The sequence below is a fragment of the Caenorhabditis elegans genome, chromosome III (assembly GCF_000002985.6).
Source record: "Caenorhabditis elegans chromosome III".
NCBI classification, from domain to species: domain Eukaryota; kingdom Metazoa; phylum Nematoda; class Chromadorea; order Rhabditida; family Rhabditidae; genus Caenorhabditis; species Caenorhabditis elegans.
This window is the reverse complement of record NC_003281.10, coordinates 2227619-2249884: the sequence shown is the minus strand read 5'-3', so window position 1 is coordinate 2249884 and position 22266 is coordinate 2227619. Positions and strand designations below refer to the sequence as shown.

The 22266-nt window shown below is 33.9% G+C and overlaps 6 protein-coding genes, 1 long non-coding RNA gene and 1 pseudogene across 8 annotated transcripts; 3 read left to right on the top strand and 5 right to left on the bottom strand.

The window, feature by feature from the left end:
- Positions 1-353: 353 nt before the first annotated feature.
- Positions 354-3417, bottom strand: T20H9.6 (annotated as a pseudogene). Its single transcript has 8 exons — positions 3399-3417; positions 3271-3351; positions 3035-3121; positions 1557-2930; positions 1066-1339; positions 677-1016; positions 469-625; positions 354-420 (listed from the first exon to the last, which is right to left on the bottom strand). Coding segments are annotated over exons 1-8 (2399 nt in total).
- A 640-nt stretch (positions 3418-4057) lies between these two features.
- On the top strand, positions 4058-5720 carry srd-67 (Serpentine Receptor, class D (Delta); the record flags this gene model as incomplete). Its single annotated transcript, NM_065120.1, has 6 exons — positions 4058-4251; positions 4299-4395; positions 4728-4868; positions 4911-5186; positions 5231-5309; positions 5533-5720. The coding sequence occupies 6 exons, from the start codon at positions 4058-4060 to the stop codon at positions 5718-5720; spliced, it is 975 nt and encodes a 324-aa protein (NP_497521.1).
- A 321-nt stretch (positions 5721-6041) lies between these two features.
- srz-56 (Serpentine Receptor, class Z) lies at positions 6042-9114 on the bottom strand (the record flags this gene model as incomplete). Its single annotated transcript, NM_065119.2, has 5 exons — positions 6042-6380; positions 6483-6644; positions 6687-6972; positions 7733-7851; positions 8950-9114. 5 exons carry the CDS (start codon positions 9112-9114, stop codon positions 6042-6044), a joined length of 1071 nt encoding a protein of 356 aa, NP_497520.2.
- A 1133-nt stretch (positions 9115-10247) lies between these two features.
- On the top strand, positions 10248-10557 carry C39B5.10 (GRANULINS domain-containing protein). Its single transcript, NM_001381764.1, has 2 exons — positions 10248-10325; positions 10371-10557. Exons 1-2 carry the CDS (start codon positions 10288-10290, stop codon positions 10522-10524), a joined length of 192 nt encoding a protein of 63 aa, NP_001367646.1. The 5' UTR covers positions 10248-10287; the 3' UTR covers positions 10525-10557.
- A 2340-nt stretch (positions 10558-12897) lies between these two features.
- On the bottom strand, positions 12898-15001 carry C39B5.2 (F-box domain-containing protein). Its single transcript, NM_001267927.2, has 3 exons — positions 14681-15001; positions 13493-14152; positions 12898-13128 (listed from the first exon to the last, which is right to left on the bottom strand). The coding sequence occupies exons 1-3, from the start codon at positions 14998-15000 to the stop codon at positions 12972-12974; spliced, it is 1137 nt and encodes a 378-aa protein (NP_001254856.1). The 5' UTR covers position 15001; the 3' UTR covers positions 12898-12971.
- An 850-nt stretch (positions 15002-15851) lies between these two features.
- C39B5.16 lies at positions 15852-16244 on the bottom strand. The gene is made up of 3 exons (NR_166997.1): positions 16151-16244; positions 16025-16104; positions 15852-15980 (listed from the first exon to the last, which is right to left on the bottom strand). It is a non-coding gene; the product is annotated as a long non-coding RNA C39B5.16 (long non-coding RNA).
- Positions 16245-17424: 1180 nt separating this feature from the next.
- Positions 17425-19893, top strand: fbxa-47 (F-box domain-containing protein; the record flags this gene model as incomplete). The annotated part of the gene is made up of 4 exons (NM_065116.1): positions 17425-17501; positions 17740-17879; positions 18632-19128; positions 19678-19893. 4 exons carry the CDS (start codon positions 17425-17427, stop codon positions 19891-19893), a joined length of 930 nt encoding a protein of 309 aa, NP_497517.1.
- Positions 19894-20616: 723 nt separating this feature from the next.
- Positions 20617-22178, bottom strand: fbxa-62 (F-box domain-containing protein). The gene is made up of 3 exons (NM_065115.4): positions 22108-22178; positions 20948-21563; positions 20617-20884 (listed from the first exon to the last, which is right to left on the bottom strand). Exons 1-3 carry the CDS (start codon positions 22170-22172, stop codon positions 20657-20659), a joined length of 909 nt encoding a protein of 302 aa, NP_497516.2. The 5' UTR covers positions 22173-22178; the 3' UTR covers positions 20617-20656.
- Between the last annotated feature and the right edge of the window lie 88 nt (positions 22179-22266).

Genomic DNA, 22266 nt, shown 5'->3' with positions numbered 1-22266 from the left:
ACTCGGATTACAATTTCGTTCCGGCTCACACTCAAACATCAGTGGTAATTTACTACAATACAGAGAGATTCCGATTAAAATCGGGTTTCTTTGCAGACATCAATTTGATCATGTTCTCTTTTTCGTTGATAAACCCTTATCACTAAAGAAACTTATAAAAATCCTCGGTTATTTTGCCGCTTTGTTCACAGGTCGTCTCGTTTTGCTCAGGCAAGCAGCTTAGTTAAAACTGGATCACGGAAATCAATCTTTCCAGCCGGGGCTCCAGGCAAAAAGTTTTTTTTTCCTTTTGATCACACTAATATGATTCTGAAATTCAAAAATAGCAGAAACCAGGAAAGTGTACTTTATAATTACAAAGAAACCAATTGAAATAGTTCTATAATAATCATTAAATCCGATCCTTTTTTTGAAATATCCCTGAAATTATGATTAAATAAGCATAAATATTATAGTTGTGAAGCTCACTTGAATAATATTTTACTTAGACGAATGAGATTTGGATTTTTCTTCTATCTTCTTATCATCAGATGAAGCGTCGTAAACTTTCCATGCCACAAACAGAATTACACATACAATAATAAAGACTATCATCGATAAACCAATGTAGGAATAAGGAGAGCCTCTGCAAAATGTTTTTTTGTGTTTATCAATGTTTTAGCTGCTGTTATCTTACTTTTCCATAAAACCTGCTCCGCTTTGAGGTTGCGAAAATGATGAAGCCGTTCCATTTTTAGCTTTTTTCAATGTGTCCTTATACTTGGCAAAATGCATTTCAAGTGCTTGCAACGATTCGGCTGAGCCATTGAGCGCCTTTGAGAACTTGGAGAAATCAAGGTGAAATTCAAGACTGATCATAATTTTATCCAATTGATCTATGGAGAGTTTTGAAAAAAACCAAGATGCTAGAATATTTTTCAGCTTTTCCAATGAAGCAATAAATGCCGGGCAATCAATTGCAATTCCTTTGATCTTTGTTGCTTGTATAAAAACTCCACCATAATCTAATAAGTTGGCTGAAAAGGCTGGTAACAAATTTTTAAAGTTAATAACTTCGTTCACAACCGTTCTCAATTCGCCTCCAATCCCAGCCAAAGATTTCAAATTTCTGACATCCTGAGAACTCATCTTCTTTTCAAGTTCTAAAATTTCTTTTTTTGTCAGATATTTCATATCTTCAAAGGCCTGAAAATCGATAGTCGCATTCATCAATTTCTGCATGTTGAGTATTCCACGTGTTGCTGTTCCAATCACTTGAGAATTCCTTCCAATATCTTTGAATTCTGACAGGGAATTGACTTCTATTTGAGCCGAATTTTTGGAATTTTTGATGAAAGAGCTGAATTCAGACAATTTTTTTTGAATTTTCGGCAACTGGGTAGTTACTGTACTCAAACTAGCTTTTTTAGAAGTTGAATTTCGGAAAACTTTGATAACCTCTATAGCATTTTCCACCATTTCAAATCGTGGAATTGTTCTCAAAGTATCGATTTCCGTGAAGAATGTTTCCAAATCATTTTGGAACACTTTCAAAGCATCTAAATTATTTAATATACCGTCAATAGTTTCCATGACTGTTGGTTCTCTTAAAATGTTATACGCGTCATGCATTGGTAGAAGCAATTAGTGAATATCCTTGAATTCTTGACTTCCTCGGTACAACTTGAGCTTGTCTCCAGTAACACTAGCAATTCTGACCATTTCAGCTAACTTTTTCTGGTTTTCCTCGATTTTCAAAGTATTCATCAGTTTATACAATTCTTTCAGCGTTGATATTTTGGACGACAGCAATGTCATGTTGTGTAGCAAAGATTCCATTATGTCCATCTCAGAGATCTTCACATCTTTGTTCACTTGAGGTATATCAATTGCTTCGATGCTTCCAATAAACGGCTCCACGGTTTCAGCATACTTCACTAGTCGAATGACTTTTGAATGCACATCGGTGATTTCCTTCAGCATATCATTTTCGCCTCTTCTAATCGATTCATTAGAATCTTGCACGTTGGTTTGAACTGTCTTTAGTGTTTGCAAAGCTTTACCAATGTGTTCCGCTTGTCCATACACTGTTTTATTTATCCAATCCGTTTTCAAGTTGTCGAAAATATTCCAAATATCCGAATCGCCATTGAAAAACCCAGTTATGTGTTTGGAAGCTTTAGTTGATTTGGAATGTCGAGACAATAACATATTGGAAAGTTGTTCAACACTTTCTGCATTCAATTTAGCTGACTTGGCTATTTTGATAACATTATCAATATTCTTTTGAATACCAGATAATATCGTGGTCTCGAGTGTTTCACTGATTTTGGAATACTCTTGAATAGTCTCATAAACTGGATATAGAAGTGGAAAACTATTTTGAGGATTATTAAGTTTTTCAAATTCAAATAGTGGATTATAGTCTGGGTAAGAACGGTTTAATTCTTTTATAAGACGAATCACCTCTCTAAAATCTTCATCAGCTTCTTTTTCGTTATCTGTAGCCTCCAATATATTTAAGGACGCCATAAAAATATCAATATTTGTATAAAAATAACTTTCCAGCTGATGCAAATTCAGTGTTTGTGCTTTTTCTTGAAATTGTTTCAATTGAGCCTCATATTCATCTTTGTTAGAAAAGATGTTAGCACTCTCCATTCCCTTCGTTTTTTCAACAAATGAACTATAAAGTGTCACTCGATCCTCTAGCTGCTTCATCTTATCATCAACATTCAGCTCACGGAGCCTATTGATTCCATCAACAATCCCCTTCAACTTATCTACAGAAATTGCAGTGATTTGAGCAGGAGTCGTAGTTCCGAAATTGAGAAATTCAGATATCAGTTCTTCCGAATCGATAGTTCCCTTGGTAATACCATGTCGAAGATGGATTCCTGTGGCAATACGAGATATCATTTGAATTCGATCGAGCATTATGGAAAACTCAGCTGAAAAAAAATTAGAAATTAAAATCAAAAATTTTGTGACTTTAGTAGTTTCGAAATTAGCCAATACTAGACCAATTACAGCACTAAAAATCTTCGAAACTCACCATCAGTTGCACGACGAGCACGAATCTTCAAGGATTCATTGGTAAGCTCGTTTCTCGTAGATCCGTCAAGTCCAGAATCCAGGCTGACTGAATCATGGATACGTACAGTTTTGTGTTTGAACATAAACTGTTATGTGGCTCAAGCGCTTATTTCACTTGTCAAATCTAATTTCCAGTTAACTTTTAAATGGTTTCTGGAGCATTGAAAAGCTTCAATAAAAAATAAAGTAACTCACGGTCAGTTGATTCAGCATATCCAGCAATAAATATACATAGTAAACCGATAAACATAAATCTTGATAATTGTGGCGATTTATCTGAAATTCAAGTCTGAAAATTTTAGAAACTGAACAGAAAAACTCACTTGTGATAAAACTGCGCATATTGATTTTTCAATCAATAAAAGAGCAAATTTCGTAATGAATTGAAATATGTGGAAATGTGGAATAATCGATAAATGACGTGGAGTAGAGTAATTTCAAATTTCACGTAAATATGTATAGTTTTAAATTTTCAAAAAATTCCCACTCACATTAATTTGTAAGAAGAAACACGTTATTTCCCTTTTCGCGATAACGTCATCCAACTTTTAACAGGAACCTGTTTCCGCATAACATTTAGGCTTAGGCTTAAATTTAGGGTTTGGCTTAGGCATAGGCTGGGCAGGGGAGAGAAAATAAGAAATTCCAAAAATATATTACTGTTTTTCCAATTTTCACCGCAAATTCCTCAGGGAATTTTTGTACCAATTAGGTATCTACTGTTTTAACTATGGTAAAAGTTTTCACTACTTTGAGAAAATACGACCAAGTTCCAAGAATTTTCAGGAGTTTTCAGAACCTTTGAGGACTTTTCATAGTTCACGCAAATCATATGTTAGTCGGTTGTTATTTCTGCAACCTATGATTAACAAAAAGAAACGCTCCAACTTCAAGAAAAAATGGCACAAGGAACTTTTGGAATAACATTTCACGCTTTTTCTTTTTTTTTTCCTGGTCAGTGTAATTTCCAGTCCTACTCCAAATGGAATTCGTCTATTACTTCTTCCACTATTACTGGCCAGTTTTTTTCATGTCATGTTCGAGTCTGTTCCTCATCATGTTTTTCCTCATCCACAACTTTACCACACCACTTTTGAAACCACTCCGATTTTTTCTCTACCCTGCTAATGCCGTAATGATGATTTCAATTACAATGGCGTTTGTTATACAGTCTAGGTTGGTTTTTTTTGTTATGCTTTTAATGGTGATATTGGTTTTTCCAGAACAGTGGGGAATAAGCAGTCTACAGCACTTCTGTGTGACGGACCCTGCAAGTACATTGGGCCAAACTTTTGCCTACACTGCTACCACTTGTGGAGGGTTGGTTCATTTTGTTACAGCTGTTCCAGCACTGACAAAAGTTGGTCAGTGCTGGAACAAAATTTTTCCAGCACTGACCAAAGTTGCTCCAGCTCTGGCCAAAATTTGCTCCAGCACTGACAAAATTTGTTCCAGCACTGACAAAATGTATTCCAGCACTGACAAAATTTGTCCCAGCACTGACAAAATTTGTCCCAGCACTGACAAAATTTGTTACATCACTGACAAAATGTGTTACAGCACTGACAAATTTACTCCAGCACTGACGAAATGTGCAAGCCTTTAGTCCTATTTTAAGCTCATTTAAAAGCTCACCATGCATTTTTTTTCAGGCATTTGGAATCACAGCTTGTGTGATCAATCTACACACAATGTACTACCGTACCATGTGTCTTGTGCATTTGGATTCGAAAAAGGCTCACCGTTGGACCTTGTTGTACTCCGTGCACTATATATTCCCATTTAGTTCACAGGTGATTTTCTATGATAAAACTGAAAGTTTAGTTTTTTTCCAGATCCTAATGCTAACGGCTCCGTCGAACCACGCTGCAGTGCACAACGAGACCTTGATCCTCCACCCGGAGTACGATTACACTCCCTACTTGGATTTTGGAGGATTTGACCCCACGGAAGTAGTTTATCAGGCGAGGAACTGGATGTTCACAATTGCAACGTTCTACTCGCCAGTCATTGGAAGCTACTGGAAGCATCAGGCGATGAAGATGTTGAAGGTTCATATGTCACCACAAACGTCGCCTGCTTCACGTGTAATGTTACGTACTTTGATGAAGGTGTGTAGATCGAAAGTTTGTTAGATATGTCAACTTAATTGCAGGGTCTCAACTTTCAAATTCTGCTGCCCATGATCAGTTATGTGCCGCAGCAACTCGCATACCTTTACAAACAAGTTTCAGGTAGACACGGGATGTCAAAGTGTCCCATTTTGGTTTGATCTTGGAAAAATGCGGGAGAAGAGACTTATTAACTGATTTTGCATGGTTAAGGGTGCGCTGACGTCACATTTTCCTGGGGGAAAAATCCCGCATTTTTTGTAGATCAAACCACAATGAGACAGCCTGGCACCACGTGGGTGGATAGCTCAGTTTGAGCTTATAATTTAATACATAATAGTTACAGGACAGGAGTTCCCATACTCCCAGTACGCTGGAACATTCCTGGGCACTCTGCCGTGTTTGCTCGATCCGATGGTTCAAATTTACTTTATAACACCTTATCAAAACGCTGTTCGTCGATTTCTGGAGTGCAAGACGTTGCCACGTGGCTCCCCAAGCTACAGTTGGGCGTCTCGAGTTGTGACAAGCTAGGAATGACACCGAAATGTTAATATTTTTGAAGCTTTGCATGAAAATATTTATACATTCAGCATTTGAAAAAAAAACATATATTCATCTCGTTTTTATAATTTGTTAAGAAAATATATCAAAAATTGGATGAAGTAAGAGTGAGATCAGAAAAATTCTATTCACATAAGTTAAGCGTTTCTCACCTGAACAGAGAAATTGACTTTAAAAATATTACTACAGAACAGCAGATTGGAAACTTTTGCAAAAAAAAACACTAACTTATAGGTTACTTATATATATATAGGTACACGGAGAATAGCCCAATCAGTGTCAGGGATTCAATCAGTAGAACTCCCGTTTTAGGTCCGGTTTACGGGACTTTAAATGCTTTCCAGACGGCCAGTCTGAAATACATATAACATAATGAAAATAACTGTTACATACAGTTGCATGAACGGCTGAATCGTTTGAATCACAAACGACTATCACCAGCTTTTTCAAGTTTCTTGACGTGACTAGCATTTTGACATTCCGTTTGTTACATCCCAAATAGCAAGTCTGAATGATCAAAGGGGCATATGCTGTATCCATTATCATCATCGTGAAAGTCAGTAAAACCATATCGATCTCTTCTGTTTCCTTATTTATTAGTACCAAAGTAAGGGATTGAACCAGTGAGATCTGTAAGTTTATAACTGGTTCCTTTATCTTTTTAAGGCATTTATATCTGAAAAAGCTTTGATAATGACTTATTCAAACAAAAAACGGTCTCTCTACACTTACCAATTGAAAAATAACAACAATCATCGTCTGCCAGAAGATGTACTTTTGCGGCTTATTCTCTTGCGCCGAAGCCAGATGTGAAAGTTTCCGAACACTTATCATAATGGGAAGATAGAGGAGTGCGGAAATGATTAGTAAGATGTAGCCCAACATATGCCAACTCTTAAAAACTTCTTTTTTTTCTTTGCTGAGCTTCTAATTTACCCAAAAAAGGAGCTCAGGGTTGTACCAATAAGCGTTTTTGAACATCCTCCCACGACGAAATCCAATTTTAAGCATTAAAATTATGAGTAGGTGATAAATATAAATGTAATGGATATTTGCGTGAATTGACTTGAGAATCGACAAAACTCGTTTTTCCGACGATGGAAAAAAATAGATGATGGCTCGCTCGGCAGCGAGAAGGAATATCAACCAATGATAAACTTGAGTCAGAATAACAAGTGATTCCATTAATAGTAAAACCGGGAAAAGTGACGCTAATGCAAAACTGGAAATAGAAAGGTGTACGCCATCAATTTTCATTTAAAACTGGAGTAGCGCCAGTGGGGAAATTGCTTTAAAACATGCCTATGGTGCCACACTGACCAAATATCATAGTAAAAAAATTTGTAATATTTTTCTAAATTTTATATGATTTTTTGAAAATTGAAAAAATCTCGAATTGCATCAAATTCTTATTTGAATTACCGCCAATAATTCGATGTTCGATGGAGCGCGCTTGCATTATTTTAACTTTTATTTATTAATGTTTCTTATTTTTGATTGATTTTTCATGTTAAAAATTCAAGATAAATGTAGATTGTTCACTAAAAAAAATTGAAAACAGAGAAAGAACGTTTTCCAACGACGTTGAGCCTGAAATAATCTATTTCAAAGATTTAGGCTTTAGCGACCGCTTTTTAATAAAAAATTACATTTATATTGAATTTTTCATTAAATTTCCAGTAAAATTACTCAAAAAACATAAAAAATCAATCAAAAATAAGAAAAATTGATAAATAAAAGTTAAAATAATGCAAGTGCGCTCCATCGAACATCGAACTATTGACGGTAACTCAAATAGGAATTAGGCAAAAACTGGGATTTTTTCAATTTTCAAAAATTCATATAAGATTTAGAAAATTGTTTAAAATTTTTTTACTACGATATTTGGTCATTGTGGCACCATAGGCATGTTTTAAAGCAATTTCCCCACTGACGCTACTCCACCTTTAAAAAAAGTGAATTCGGATGAAAGAAAAACTTACATGCGATTCTTTGACTGTGTGAAAAAGCACATAAACAGGCCAAGTATGATAAACAATATTATCACAGTAGTTGTCCGAGTCATTTTGTAGAAGTGGTTCATAAGTGGAAATATAGGCATCTGAAATTTCTTTACATACATACAGCGCCGGCCATAATTCTATCCAATTTTCGATTTTTAATAAATTTAGAAATTTTTCAAACGAGCACAACTTAAAAACTGGGCATGCTATCAAAAAAAGTTCAACTAATGAAATATTGTCCATGATTACGACTTCTTGTATCAAATTGTTTAAGTTATTTGGCAGTGTCATGACAAGAAATTCAGCGGCCGACATCTCGTGAGCCCGTTTTTGAAAACTTTTACTGATCGCGCTCGTACCTCGGCAACTAATTTTTTTGCGAAAATGTTGTTAAAGTAAAATAATCTTCATACTATTTGTTATCATTTGTGTTTATTACCTTTGTTCTGAAAAATTCAGCAAAAAAGTTATGAGGGATTAAACTTGAATAGTGTACGACCACATCTAGAGCATTTCTCGCAAGTGATGAATTTTTTTCTAAATCTTGATATCGTGTTTGAATATAGTTTAATTGTAATTTTACGTTTGTAATTATTAGAAAATGCTCGAAAAAATATATTCGAAGTAAGTAACCCAATTTTTGGTTGTAGAGCATGAGCAGTGCTAATAGTAAGTGATCGACTAGTTTGCATTTCCATAACCTTTTCGTTGGATTTTTCAGAACAAAGGTAATAGACAATAAACAAGTAGTATAAAGATTATTTTACATTAACAACATTTTCGGAAAAAAATTAGTTTTCGAGGTACGGCCGAATCAGTAAAAGTTGTCTAAAACGGGCTCACGCGATGTCGGCCGCTGTATTTCTTGTCATGACACTGGTAAATAACTTAAACAATTGAAAACAAGAAGACGTAATTAAGGACAATACTTCATTAGTTGAACTTTTTTCGATAGCATGCCCAGTTTTTAAGTTGTGCTCGTTTGAAAAATTTGAACATTTATCAAAAATCGAAAATTGGATAGAATTATGGCCGGCACTGTGCATGGTGTATAATATATGTTTAGGGTGAGCCCAAAACGTCCCTTTTAAAACCTATGCTCAGGGGATTGTCCTTACATTAAATGCAATGTTAAGTTTCTCAGAAAGGCTCAATAAGTTTGGCTCTTTTGAAATACCAAAAAAAAAAGACTCTACCTTCTCATCACGTTTGATGTTCTGCTTATAGACAAACATGTAAAATGGTGTGATTAAAACATTGACTATCAAAAAACAAGGAATTGGCAACAACATCAAAAAACTTGTGAAATTATAAGCATATTGTATATCCTGAAGCTGGTCAAAAAAGCTCGTAGAATTCATGAGAGCAAGTAGATTTTTTGTAGACGTATACTTTAAAAGCAGTTTTACCAACTTCAACGTCAGCATATTTTCACCTGAATCAAGAGTTATTTTTGAGTATATTTTCAATTTTTTTGTATTTCAGCTGTTGATTTATGTTTTGCGTGTTTAACTAGTAGTAGAAAAATTAACTTTTTTGGAACCGAGAACCAAATGAGAATTCAAATTGTATTCAAAAACATGACATACGAATTTTATCAGGAGTGGGCGGCCAACCATTTTTTTTCCGGCAACTGGACGAATCAGCGAATTGTCGGAATTGAAAACTTCCTGCAAATCGGCAAATGGGCAAATTGCCGGTTTGCCGAATTTGCCTGGAAAAAAGAAATTGCCGAAAATTTTCGGAAAATTGTGGTTTTGCACTTTTCTTTTGGAAATTTCAGAATTTTAATTGTAATTGGCAACATTGTACGCATCCATCTATTTTGAAAAGTAAGCAAATTCTGGACAACACAGGAAAAAAATTTCAAAAAGGCACAGTTTCAAGTGCTTTCGACTTGTAACAAATCTCTCTAGAAACTTTCGGCCAAATTTTTCGGCACATCGGCAAATTGGCAAAATGGCAGTTTCCGGATGCACACAACAAATTTATTGCAAACTTGTCTCATTCCATGTAGCGAATGTGAATGATAACTACAAATTACATGTTTTCTGCTATGAATCAAGATTTTTTGAAACATTGACATATACTGTTCGTACTTTCTACAATGAAAACTATACCCTTCCTGTCAAACTCTACCGAGTTTGCTATCTGAGGGAAGTTGCAGGCGCCAACAATTTCTTATCAGTTCCTATACATCACCAGTTCCGAATCAAGAGTTCAATAGCAAATGTGCATTGGTTTCGTACATGTGAAATTAAAAACTTGATTTCCAACTATGTTATCAAGATTTTAAATTTGAATTTTATCGTTTTAACTGGCATGAAACAGATAAGACAATTCATTTTCATCCATCAGAAAATGTGGAAGCAGCTTTTCCTATTGCTGGTGCTTGTCGCTATTATTTCTGCAAAGGAATGATGGTCTGGTGAGTGGTGTTTTATGGTTCGCTAGTTTTTTTTTAATTTTAAATTAACTTTTTTTAACACTTTACAGGCACGCAAACCCAATCACCCTCTGGAACTAATTCAAATATGTCTCAAGAAAAGTGTCCCGGTGATATTTGTATGACGTGAGTTTATAGATGATAATGAGCAATTTTAGGTGAAAATTTCAGGACATACGTAACAAAAGACGGAGATGAAAAGGATAGCACGTTTGGATGCGCAACAGCTCAATGCACACAGCCTTTCAGAGGCGGTTGCCGTAGTACCACTAATGGTGGATATTGCTGTTGTAAAGGAAATCTTTGCAATAAGCCGACTTTTTAAATTTTAGTTGATTGAATAAAAGTTATAGCATTTTTATTTTCAAGACTGCCTTACATACATTTCAGTGTTCTTGACTACAAAGTAACAGTTTTTGGGTTTATGAAAGACGAATCATATTCTTTATTACTTTGTTGTTCTACACTGCCGGCCAAAAACAAATCCCGTTTTCGATTTTTGATAAATTTACAAATTTTCCAAACGAGCACAACTTTAAAACTAGAAAACTTATCGAGAAAAGTTCAAGTGATGAAATATTGCCCATAATTTCGTCTACTCGTATCCAATTGTTTAAATTGTTTACCTGTGTCATGACAAGAAATACAGCGGCCGACATCTCGTAAGCCCGTATCTCGAAAACTAAATTTTTTCAGGAAGTGTTGTTGAAGTGAAATAGTCTTTATACTACTTGTCATCAATTGTGTCTATTTACTTTGTTCTGAAAAATCCAGCAAAAAAGTTATGGGAGTGCAAACTTGTCGCTCACTAGGTACCACTCACCCGCTACAACCAACAATCAGGTTGCTTAGTTCGAATAATTTTTTTTGAGCATTTTCTAGAAATAATACTTGTAAAATCATAATTAAACTATATTCAAACACGATATCAAGATTCAGGAGAAAAATTCACCGTTTGAGAGAAATGTTCGAGGCGTGGCCATACACTATTTAAGTTTAATCTCTCATAACTCTTTTGCTGAATTTTTCAGAACTAAGTGAGTAGACACAATTGATGACAAGTAGTATGGAGACTATCAGGTCGTCCCATAAGTTTTTGTACTTTTTTAAAAACTTTTTGAACAAGTTCTAAACTGACAGAACAAAATCGAATCTTTTATAAATGCGCATGTATAGTATGTACTACTTGTTAAAATTTTTATGCGTTATTTGAAGATCCTCCTGATAACAATTACGGAAACCAGAGCCAAAAATAGTGACATACCCAAATATTGGTAGGTGTTTTCGTTCGTCCTGCTATTCACAGGGAATTAATCAATGAACATGAAAACATAGTAATAGTACAGATAATGATTCAAAATACATGTTAAGTATGGTTCAGATTATCATTAGCACTTATTAGCCGTTTTGGACGTTGGCTATTTGGCTCATGTTTATCACCCACTGAGTGAACATCTTCATGGAATAATTTCTCACTAAAAGTGATGGGATTATTTTGATTGTTGTCTCTAATTTTATTTAACAATACTTGCATAGTACAAATACAAACTTTGTTTCACTTGCTGATTTTTCAATCATAAGTTAGAAGCCCAACACTATAAATGTCGGGTATCACATGAGGTTGGCCATGTAGATTGTTTGAACGAAGAGGCCACCAGTAAAGTTTTTTTATTTTATTTATGATACATTGATCCACTTCTAAATAACACTAGACTTAATTATCTATCTTTCATTCCGAGGACTAAATGGACCAATATATGCTTCAATCACTCCTATAGCCAACTGTTAAAAAGTACAAAATAGTGTGGTTACAATGTTCTCAATTATAACATCTCCCCATGACTGAAAAAATTAAATTTTTTTAAATTTTAACTGCACATGATGTGCACTTATCGTAAACATACACGATGCACCCGTTCCATTTGGAGCGGCTTCGCAGGAATCAAAAACTCGGACGCCATATTCAATTGGCCTCAACAATTGTGTTTAGCTACAGTAGTTTTTCCGGAATAGTTATACTAAATTTAAAATTATTTAAAACAAGAGTGTGGAAGCTTCTACTTGACAGTATATATTAACCATTACTTTAAGCTCTGGGTGGTGTAGAATAAACTCCAGAAGGAATGGTGTAAAAAGCTGATTCTATAGTTACTCGTTTCTCTAAAGAACCGCGGGGACCTGGGATGCCAGAGTTATGCTGCAATAAGGTGACAAGTTGGTGACAAGCTACCATCAATATAAAATCTTAGAATTGTCCGAAAAAGTTTTGGGAATAATTCGAAAAAAAGTACAAAAACTTATGGGACGACCTGATATTTTACTCTAAAAACACGTTCGGAAAAAAAATTAGTTATCGAGATACGGCCGAATCAGTAAAAAGTGTCAAAAACGGGCTCACGAAATGTCGGCCGCTGAATTTCTTGTCATGACACTGGCAAATAACTTAAACAATTTGATACAAGTAGACGTAATTATGGGCAATACTTCATCAGTTGAACTTTTTTCGATAACATTTCTAGTTTTAAAGTTGTGCTTGTTTGGAAAATTTGTAAATTTATCAAAAATCAAAAATGGGATATGTTTTTGACCGGCACTGTATATCAACGTTTAGTTTTTTTTTAAATTATATAATCTTACAATGTGTGGCTTGTTAGCTGTCAACTAAACTCATGTACTGGTGAAAAATGAGAAAATTAAAATATTTTTATCACGTTTATTCAAAATGCATAATTTGATAAATTTGAACTTTTTATGTGGGAACCAATACAACAATTAACCCAATACACAAGTAGCGAGAAGGCTCGTAGCGGAGCCATTCCAAACAACCATTTTAAAATCGGAATGGCCGACAAGAATTGAAGCCAGCTTCCCATCACCTTTAATGTCAAACCATTTTACACAATCGAAGATCTGCGGTTTTCCGTGCGTTCTGAAAAATGATAAACTACTACATAGATTTGAACTATAAACTAGTGAAGCGTGAGAAGGTGCACGTGGTGTCAGAGTGTCCCATTCTGGTTTGATCTCCGAGAAACGCGGGAATTGATCTCGCATGGTTAAGAGTGTTCCGACGTCACATTTATCTGGGAGAAAAATTCCCACATTTTTTGTAGATCAAACCGCAATAAGACACATTAGAATAACAACACGTTCCAACCTAGGACAATTAAGTTGGTCAGAAATTTTCTAAGCTACCGTCAAACGAATAATCATTATTGATTACGTAAACTCCCATGATTTCAAAAAAAAATCGATATGAAACTTATTACTCCCCCTTATAGTATATAACTTACTTATTAGAAAAAATATAATTCCTAGGCCTTCTCGCACCATTCCAAGGTCTTGCTTTCAATTCTTCAAGAATTGTTGTCCCAGCGTATCGCATCGAAACAAATCCTTCAACACCTACTTCCAGTGTTTCAATATTCTGATGTTTCCGGCCGCTGGCCCAGTGTTTCAAGTAACTAATCACGGGTTCTGTTGTTAAGACTGCCTTTAAAGACAAATGTTGTCCTCTAAACATGGACATAATTCGATAAGCCATTGGACCCAAGTCTCCACATTCATGTTCCTTGACATCAAACAAGCAGCATTCTTTTTTAATCCTACTATCAATCAAACCATATATCCGTGCAACTTGTGAATTGGGACATTTCAAGAATACATCGTCAAGGAAGCTATAATTGATAATAATTCCGGGTTCCAACCGAGACCGTGGTGCAAAAATCGAAATTTCATCAGCATTTTTCAATTTTGGGAGGCAACAGGAGTATTCGGATTCGCCTGGTGATAGGCAACTGGGTCTAGTTTCGTTTTTTTGGAGTGTAATTGCAACTTCATTTTTCGCAGTCATATGGATGTTATCAATCACATTGTACACTTCTTGATGAACATCTTGCAGTGCTGATCCATTAAAGTAAAAGACAATTTCTTCATTTGATGTGATACAAATGCTGAAATTATTTAAAAAATAGCAAATTTGGTCAGTGCTGGAACAAATTTTGTCAGTGCTGAAAAAATTTGGTCAGTGCTGAAAAAAATTTGGTCAGTGCTAAAACAAATTTGGTCAGCGCTGAAACAAATTTGGTCAGTGCTTCGATTTAATGAAAATTGTTGGTACTTATAGGTTTAGTTCCCCCCAAAATGTGTTTTTTAAAATTACATTTTGTACCTTTCAAATTATAAACGTTTTTTTTCATTTAATATCTTCAAAAATTTACTTCAATTTTTTGAAATTGCCAGTAACAATTATAAATTGTAATATGACTTTCAATTCGGAAAACATAAGAATTAACCTATTCTACAAAGTTTCATTGAAATTGAAATTGGCGCATGAACCAATAATCAACAAAATTCAGAGCTCAATCTTCAAACAGATATTTCCAGACTCATAGGGATTAAGCACAACAGGTCAGCTATTGCTTAACATGTCTAAAGTTTTCGATCTCACCCTAACCAAAAAAAAACCCAAAATAACTCACCAGCATGTAACAGCATTTTTCCCTATAACCCATTTGAATAGCTTTCCATATCTCCCGACCTGGCTCTCGTCAACTTTCTCGAAACGTACAGTGAGATGCGTATTCGATTCATCATTTTCCATAATTATCTTATGCAATTCCCCGGCATCAGTTCTCTGACAAATATGTTTCATCATGATGAACGCGTCTTTTTGTATATTTTCGGTTGTTGACTTTGTTTTTGGTGAGCAAACTGAGAAGTTGAACACGTCGAGGATATTCAATTCGCTGACAATTTGTCTACGGACGCTCAATGGAAAATTGAACACTTTGAACGGCATTCTGAAATTGGAAAGATAATCTATAGTGGAGAAAAGATTAAAAAACAATACGTTTTGAGATAATCTCATACAAAAAGTTGTAAAAAACACTATTTATTTGCGCTTAAATATTGTGTAGTCGAACGACAAATTTCATAATGGAACTTCTTGAAAACTTCTTTTTTTTTAATTATAGCTACTTAAAAACGACCAAAAATTAATTTAAATTTGAAATTATACTTCAAAAAGTTCACAGTTTCAATCAATTATGCATAGTTTAAAAAAAACCAATTTCGAAAAAAAAAATGTTTTCTAGCTGGTTTATGCATATGGCATATTAGGTCCATTAAGTTAACAATTCACATATCGAAAAAAAAAACAAGAAAAACATTGTTGGTTATACATAGTGTGCCTTTTTATGTGCGTACGTATATGGCAACCGATCGATCGAGCAGTTGGCAACTGCATTTATGACGTCATAGGCCACGTTGCGACATCCACCTGATGAACGTCCTTTCGCACAATTTATGACGTCATATGGTTGACCTTATTGGGACACCCCCCTCCGTTCGCACACCTGCCAATTGTTTTACTCACAGCAGTAGTCATCTTTTTCTAGAAACACGAGTATTTTGACGGTGGCCTGGATTAGTGGCCGAGCTTAAATACAAGTTCATCATAAATAAAAGTTATGGCTGCTTAAAAAAAGACCTAAAATTAGTTGAAGTTTTACTTCAAAAAGTTCACAGTTAAAAAACAATTTTGAAAAAGTATTAAATATGAACAAATATTAAATATGACGTCATTTTTATGGTCGGTAATTTCTCATGGCTTCATTTCAAATTTGGTACAATTTCTAGATGTGTTATGCTAGTTACATATAAAATTATTTATTACAATTATTTACAACTCTACGAAAAAAATACATAATTCCATCGAAAAAGATTCCAAATTTATCAACGGCTGTTCTCAAACTTCGGCATACTTTACGAGATCTCAGTCTGAAAAATATCTGCATATATTGGAAAAAAATTAATTTTCAGACCAAAATCTCTAACTCCAATATTTTGCATTTTTCCATTGATCCAAATGAGTCCGTTGCAACGGAAATTCAAATTCACTCATCTGAAAAAAGTAGACATTTCGAAATTTTACGTAGAGCAAAACTTACCAAAATTTACAGCTAGAGCTCTAGCAATTCGAAAATTCGAAGTTCGGGAAAAAATCAATAATAGACCAGACCATCCCACCAGGAAGTCATCGAGAAATAAAGTATTTGCACAAGGAACCCTTGTGCTCTTATCTTATATATGTAGTGAGTTTATCAAAGAAAGATAAACGGACGCAGAAAAACAATGAACATGAGGAATGGGGTAAATATTGATGGGTAGGTAAACTGTACAATGACGTAGGTTAGGCATAGCCTCCCCGAGAGATCTGGAATGTTCCTCTGCACCTGAAAAAATTTTAAAAATTTTGAAATGTTTTTAAACGTTCTGGAGAAACCAAAATTTTTTTAGGAATGTTCTGAAATTTTCTGGAAATAGCGAGAAAAATCTAGAATCGTAAATACAGGCTTTCTTCGGAAAATTGAAAAAAAAACATTGGGATATACGGGAACTTTCTGGAAAACTTGATAAAAAACTTGATGGAAAATTCTATAAAATTCTACAGTTTTCCGAAACCTTTTGAAAAATTCGAAAAAATTTGGTTCGACGGGAAACTTCTAGTAAATTCAAAAAAAATCAGGAATGTTCTAGGTTCTTATAGAAAATTTGAGAAAAATCTAAAATGGTATAGGTCATTTTGGAAAAATTAAATAAAAATCTGAAATATTCTGGAATATTCTAGAAAATTGTGAAATGTTACGCGAACTTTCTGGAAATTTTTTAAAAATATTCTGGAATGTTACCAGCCTTTCTGGAAAATTCGAAAAATTTCTGGAATGTTCTTTGAAAAAAAATTAAATTAAGAAAAAAACCTTCTGGAAAATTTGCGAGATATTTCTGAAATGTTCTACGTACCTCTGAAAACTTTTTAAAAAATCTGGAATGTTCGTGATCCTTCTGGAAAATTGGAAAGTATCCAAAAATGTTCTGAAACTTTTTGAAAAATTCAAAAAAATTTCTGGAATGTTTTAGGTCCTTCTAGAAAACTCGAGAAAAATTTTTGGAATACAAAATTTTTTTCAAAAAACAAGGAAAACAGAGTTTGCTACAAACTAAGAAGTAGCAAGAATCAATTTTTTGTTTGTTCTTATTATCTCTCAATTCTCCTGTGGTTATAAACATTAACGACAAGATTTTCAAAATTGAACAGCCCTCCAAAAATGTGTGTTCCGTCTTGTATTAGAGTTAGGAATATATTTTGAAATTGTTCCTTTTTTGTAGTGATTCCTCAGATTTTTCTTAGATCTTGCTACTCAATTTTTAGAAAATTTCCAAAATGCCCGAGACACCAACTTTGCTAGATATACTCGATGTCGCTGAGCAAGTTTTTGAAAAAATGGAGCCCCTGGATTTGTGAGTTATTTTAAATTTACTTTGAAACTAGTCTTTTTTCAAAATTGAAAAAAAAAGAAAAAAATTTTGTTGGATTTTTCCGTGACTTGAGAATGTTTTGAAAAGCTTAATAACTATGAAAAAAAAATTTTAATTATTTTTTTAAACACTCCAGAATGGTCTGGTAAGGGGCCTGAAAATTTGTTTCAAAAAATGCTCAGCGGTTTTTTTTCTAAAATTATTCAAATTTTTGTTACAGATTGGTTTCTCGAAAAGTATGTCGTAGTTTAAGGACGGCCGTAGATAAATTTGGTATTTGCTTTGATGAAATTCACATTTACTTGTACGAAAATTTCATTGAACTTGAATTGGACCGAAATCTGATAAAATACAGTAAAGGTAAGAAAAAACTTTTTTTTTGAAAATTTAGCCATATTTTTGGAAAAAAACGTTATAAAAACTACCCAAAATCGTAGAAAATCACGCAGCACCTAAAAAAAAGATATATATATATATATATAATGCTCAAAGCTCCGACCGAAAACTTCTGAAAATCTGGAAAAAATTTTTTTGTAGATTTTCAGAATTTTGAACAAAAATCTCGAGAAAAATTACGTTTTTACACTAAAAATTTATCAAAAAATCCAAAAAAAAAATCGGCCTAATTATCTCTATTTTCGATTGGTGGCCTAGAAAATCTAGAAGTTCGGCCACCGAAAAAATAAATGTAACTTTTGCCAGATTTTCTCAGAAAAATTGAACTTTTCGCAACTTTTCCTATATGCTCAAAGCTTCTTGGTTACTGTAGGCCCAAAAGTACTCAAGTACCAAGGCGGACAAAAATCGAAGTCTTAATGGTAAGAAACGACGGGGAACTTGATTTTTTCGAGCATTTCTTCGCAAAAATCACTGAAAAACATGAAAAATCTAACATTTTTCGGAAATTTGAAATTTTAGGCATAGCTTGTGCATCTCCGAGTGACACAGGTGTGTGTTGAACATATAAAACATCAATTTTTGGTTTTTTTTTGTTGCAAAATGGCGCAAGATTTGGTTGGATGCACCATAATCGGTTAGATGCACCATAACTGATTTTTTTGGGACAAATTTGGGAGATAAACTGATTTCAAAATATCATTGTTTAATTACAGCTCCCGATTCACAAAATCAAAGTTACTTCAATTTTCTATGGCCAGCACAGGATGCTACGATTGTGACATATGAAGGCCAGGAAACCCGAATTGAGGGAAAAAACTATGCCAGGGCAGCGTTTGAGGATCTGAAAAAAGCAATGAAGCACGTGTCAAGCTTCTATATTGATAGCTATCCTGGATGTGATTTTATGAAAATTTTAGTCGAATCTTTAAAATCTGAAGAATGTATTCACGCAAAGGAAATAACTCTTCAAGAATGCTCTTTACTCGCTATCCTCCCATTTTTCGATGCTCTGGAGAGTATTCAAATGTTTGCTTGTGATGAAGAATTTGAGCAGATTATTCATTCGGATCAGTGGAAAAATGCGAAAAAATTCCGATTTGAGGCCTCTTGGTTGCACAGCAAATACATTGAACATTTGTTCCACCTTCAGAATTTCTATATTTACGAAATGATCGATTTTTCCACTCAAGCTGCAATTAAAATTAGAGATGTAAGTGTTCACAGTTGTGCTTGATTAGGTTTGAAATTGTTTGAAAAGACAGAATTTTATAATGAAACTTCTTGAAAAATTATGTAAAAAAAGTTATGAGGGTTCAATAAATGCAACGATGGTGCATCAAATCAGTTATGGTGCATCTTATGAGTCATCTCGGCATCTGGCTCTAGCTTCTTGCCCAACTTTGGCCCAAAACTATTAACTTGGATCAGTAGTTGAGTAAGACTTTTGCAAAACTTGGATTTAGGCTGCACCAAAGTTTAACCTTTTTCACCCATTTCTTGCTAAACTTTGGACCAAACTATGGATCACCAGAAGTCACAAAATTTTAACAAATATGGTGATCTATCAACCTATTTACTTGTATAACTAAAATTAGATGGTGTTTTTTTTAAATTTAGGTAGTGTGAATTTCCAGCTGCTGAAAAGTCGGGCAAATTTCAAATTTTAACTAATTTCAGGGAATTTTTTGAGCCATTATAAAATTCGGTGTTTTCAGATAATTTCAAGTCTAAAAGAGCAATAAACAAAGTTAGTTTACAGGATCTAATGAGAAGAAGCACATTTGAAAGTTGTGAGATATACATTCGAGAAGCACACCCGATCGAGCTTGCAAAAGTATTCAAACCGGACTATACTGGCGGCGATGAATTTGAAATTATATATTTAACCGATGATTTTGATTTTTTGATCACATGTACACGCTCTGAACTTGGAACCTGTAATTCATTTATTTTTATAGTGCAAAGCTTATTTTAAGCTGTGCTCTTTCTCTGTAAAATCTTTTTTATGAAATTTGTGGCTAATAAATATATTTAGTAAGAATTTATAACTGTCCGAAAAAATATTTGAAGACTTTAAACCATCACAAAAAAATCTGGTGTTCCATCGACCTTAAATGTACTTAAATCAAGCTGAAAACGCAAGATAATTAACTTGTATGCAATCATTAGACGGTGATTTCAATATAAATTTTTTAGAAGTTTTCAAGAAATTTTATTATAAAATTTTGTATTTTTAGACAATTTCGAGTCTAATAAAGCAATTAAATGTGGAGTAGCGCCAGTGGGGTAATTGTTAAAAACCACTCCTTTGGTCCCAAAATGACCAAATTATTATGATAAAACTTTTCAATTAATTTTTGAAAATTTTTTATTTACTCTCAAAAAGTGACAATTATTCAGTTTTTGCCACTCATAATTTTGGAAGTCAACCAAAAAAAAACTTTTCTTCTCGACATTTTTTTTTTTAATTTTGTTTAAATTGTTTGTATTAAATCATTGTAAGGGTGGGTCAAAAAATGCGACATTTCTTTAAATTTCCTCAAAAGCTCGTATTTTTCAAAATTTTGGCAATTTGCCAAAACTTTGACCGGAATCTATAAAAAATCTAAAATTTTTTGGAGTGTTTTATTATGATATTCGGTTGTTTTGGATCACTATAAGTGCATTTAGACAAAATCCCCACTGAGCGTAGTCCACCTTTAAACAATAATTTAATTCAAACCTCAAACATATAGGATTCAATCAAAAATGTGACTATAAGTTTCGTGTGATGGTCGCAACTTTAAAATAAAAAGAGCAAAGTCATATTTGATCCTGAATTTGTAGAGATTGTTTGAATATTCGAAATTGAATTTGTTTCCACCATTATATTCCGGTTTGAATGTTTTCGCAATGTCTATCGGGTTCGAATTTGATGTGTCAAATTCTATAGAGCAAGAATGAAATGTACTTTTCGTTATGAGATCCTGTAATCCATAAAATTTCGAAAATAAGTATAATATTTAAAAAAATATATAAGTCTAACTTACATCTCGAATTTTAACTGCCATTTCTACTGGAAAGTTGGACATTTTGCCAATACTGAAGTTTTCAAAGTGAAACATATTGAGCATTGAAGTTTCTAACTTGGAAACATATAATCTGAGATTTTTTGCATTTTTCCATTGATCCAAGTAGGTTATTCGTTCAAATTGCTCAATAGGGTCAGATTTTGCAAATAGCAATACCATATAGTCCAGTGCTTGAGAATCGAATATCGGTAGAATCGAGACAACAGCATTGAATGGGATTCTTGTAAATTCAATTTCCTGTGCTTTAATACATTCTTCGGATTTCAAAAGGTTAATGAAACAAGTGGTGTTGTCGATACTATCATCGTTTGTAAAACACAATCTTGATACGTGCTTCAGTACGATTTTCAAATCTTGGAACGCTATCTCCACAAAGTCTTCTCCATAATATCGTTTTTGTTCATCATCTGTTGGAAATCCATAATTATTTGCTGCAGAAACATATTGGCATGAATCATAGTCAAAAGCTATATAGATGAGATCTTTGCAAACATGACAGCTAATTTTCCAAAAACTGACTCCAAATTTGTCAACGGTAGTTCTCAAAGTTCGGCATACTTTTCGGGATCGTAATCTGGAAATTATTACTTCGTTGATGAATAGGTGCTGGTTATGGTGCATCAGATCAGTAATCGTGTATTTAATCAGTTATGGTGCATATCAGGGGTGAGCGGCAAACGATTTTTTGCGGCAAATCGGCAAATTGCCGGAATTAAAAATTTCCGGCAATTCGGCAACCGGCAATTTGCCAATTTGCCGAACGGCAATTGCCGCCCAACCCTGCTGCATATCACGCCAATGCAACATTGAAAAATCGGTTAAACTGAACATTTTAACTAATTTTAGGTCATTTTTTGAGCCGCCATAACTTTTTTTTTTGGAATTTTTCAAAAAATTTCATCACGAATTTTCGTGTTTTCAGACAATTTCAAGTTTAATAAGGTAATAAAAAATGTCGACTACACCACCTGTGAACAAATATAGGGCTACCAGTTAAGGATGTCCTAACTTTTATATTTTCAAATTAATATTTTTCAGAAACAACTACTAACAGTGTAGTTAAAATATTCTAAAATACATAATTTTTAACATTTCAAAATCTACTAAAAACCACTCACAAATCTTTTGGCTCCATTTTTTCCAAAACTAGATTAACAACATCTAGAGGCAGGTTTAGCAGCATTTATCTGGAAAACGGGAAAATGTACATGTACAAAAAGAGAAATGGAAGAAAAATAATAGAAGAGTAAGTATAAATTATTGAGAAATTTATATTA

Bases quoted from the DNA above. Each gene is read 5' to 3' on its own strand.
- fbxa-62 (NM_065115.4), bottom strand. From the start codon at position 22,172: ATGCTGCTAAACCTGCCTCTAGATGTTGTTAATCTAGTTTTGGAAAAA. The intron at 21,564-22,107 runs GTGAGTGGTTTT...AATAATTTCCAG, and splicing joins AAAATGGAGCCAAAAGATTT to ATTACGATCCCGAAAAGTAT. The intron at 20,885-20,947 runs GTAAGTTAGACT...TATGGATTACAG, and splicing joins TGGCAGTTAAAATTCGAGAT to GATCTCATAACGAAAAGTAC.
- C39B5.10 (NM_001381764.1), top strand. From the start codon at position 10,288: ATGTCTCAAGAAAAGTGTCCCGGTGATATTTGTATGAC. The intron at 10,326-10,370 runs GTGAGTTTATAG...TGAAAATTTCAG, and splicing joins CCCGGTGATATTTGTATGAC to GACATACGTAACAAAAGACG.
- C39B5.2 (NM_001267927.2), bottom strand. From the start codon at position 15,000: ATGCCGTTCAAAGTGTTCAATTTTCCATTGAGCGTCCGTAGACAAATT. The intron at 14,153-14,680 runs GTGAGTTATTTT...AAATAATTTCAG, and splicing joins AAAAATGCTGTTACATGCTG to CATTTGTATCACATCAAATG. The intron at 13,129-13,492 runs GTAAGTTATATA...ATCATTTTTCAG, and splicing joins AATTATATTTTTTCTAATAA to AACGCACGGAAAACCGCAGA.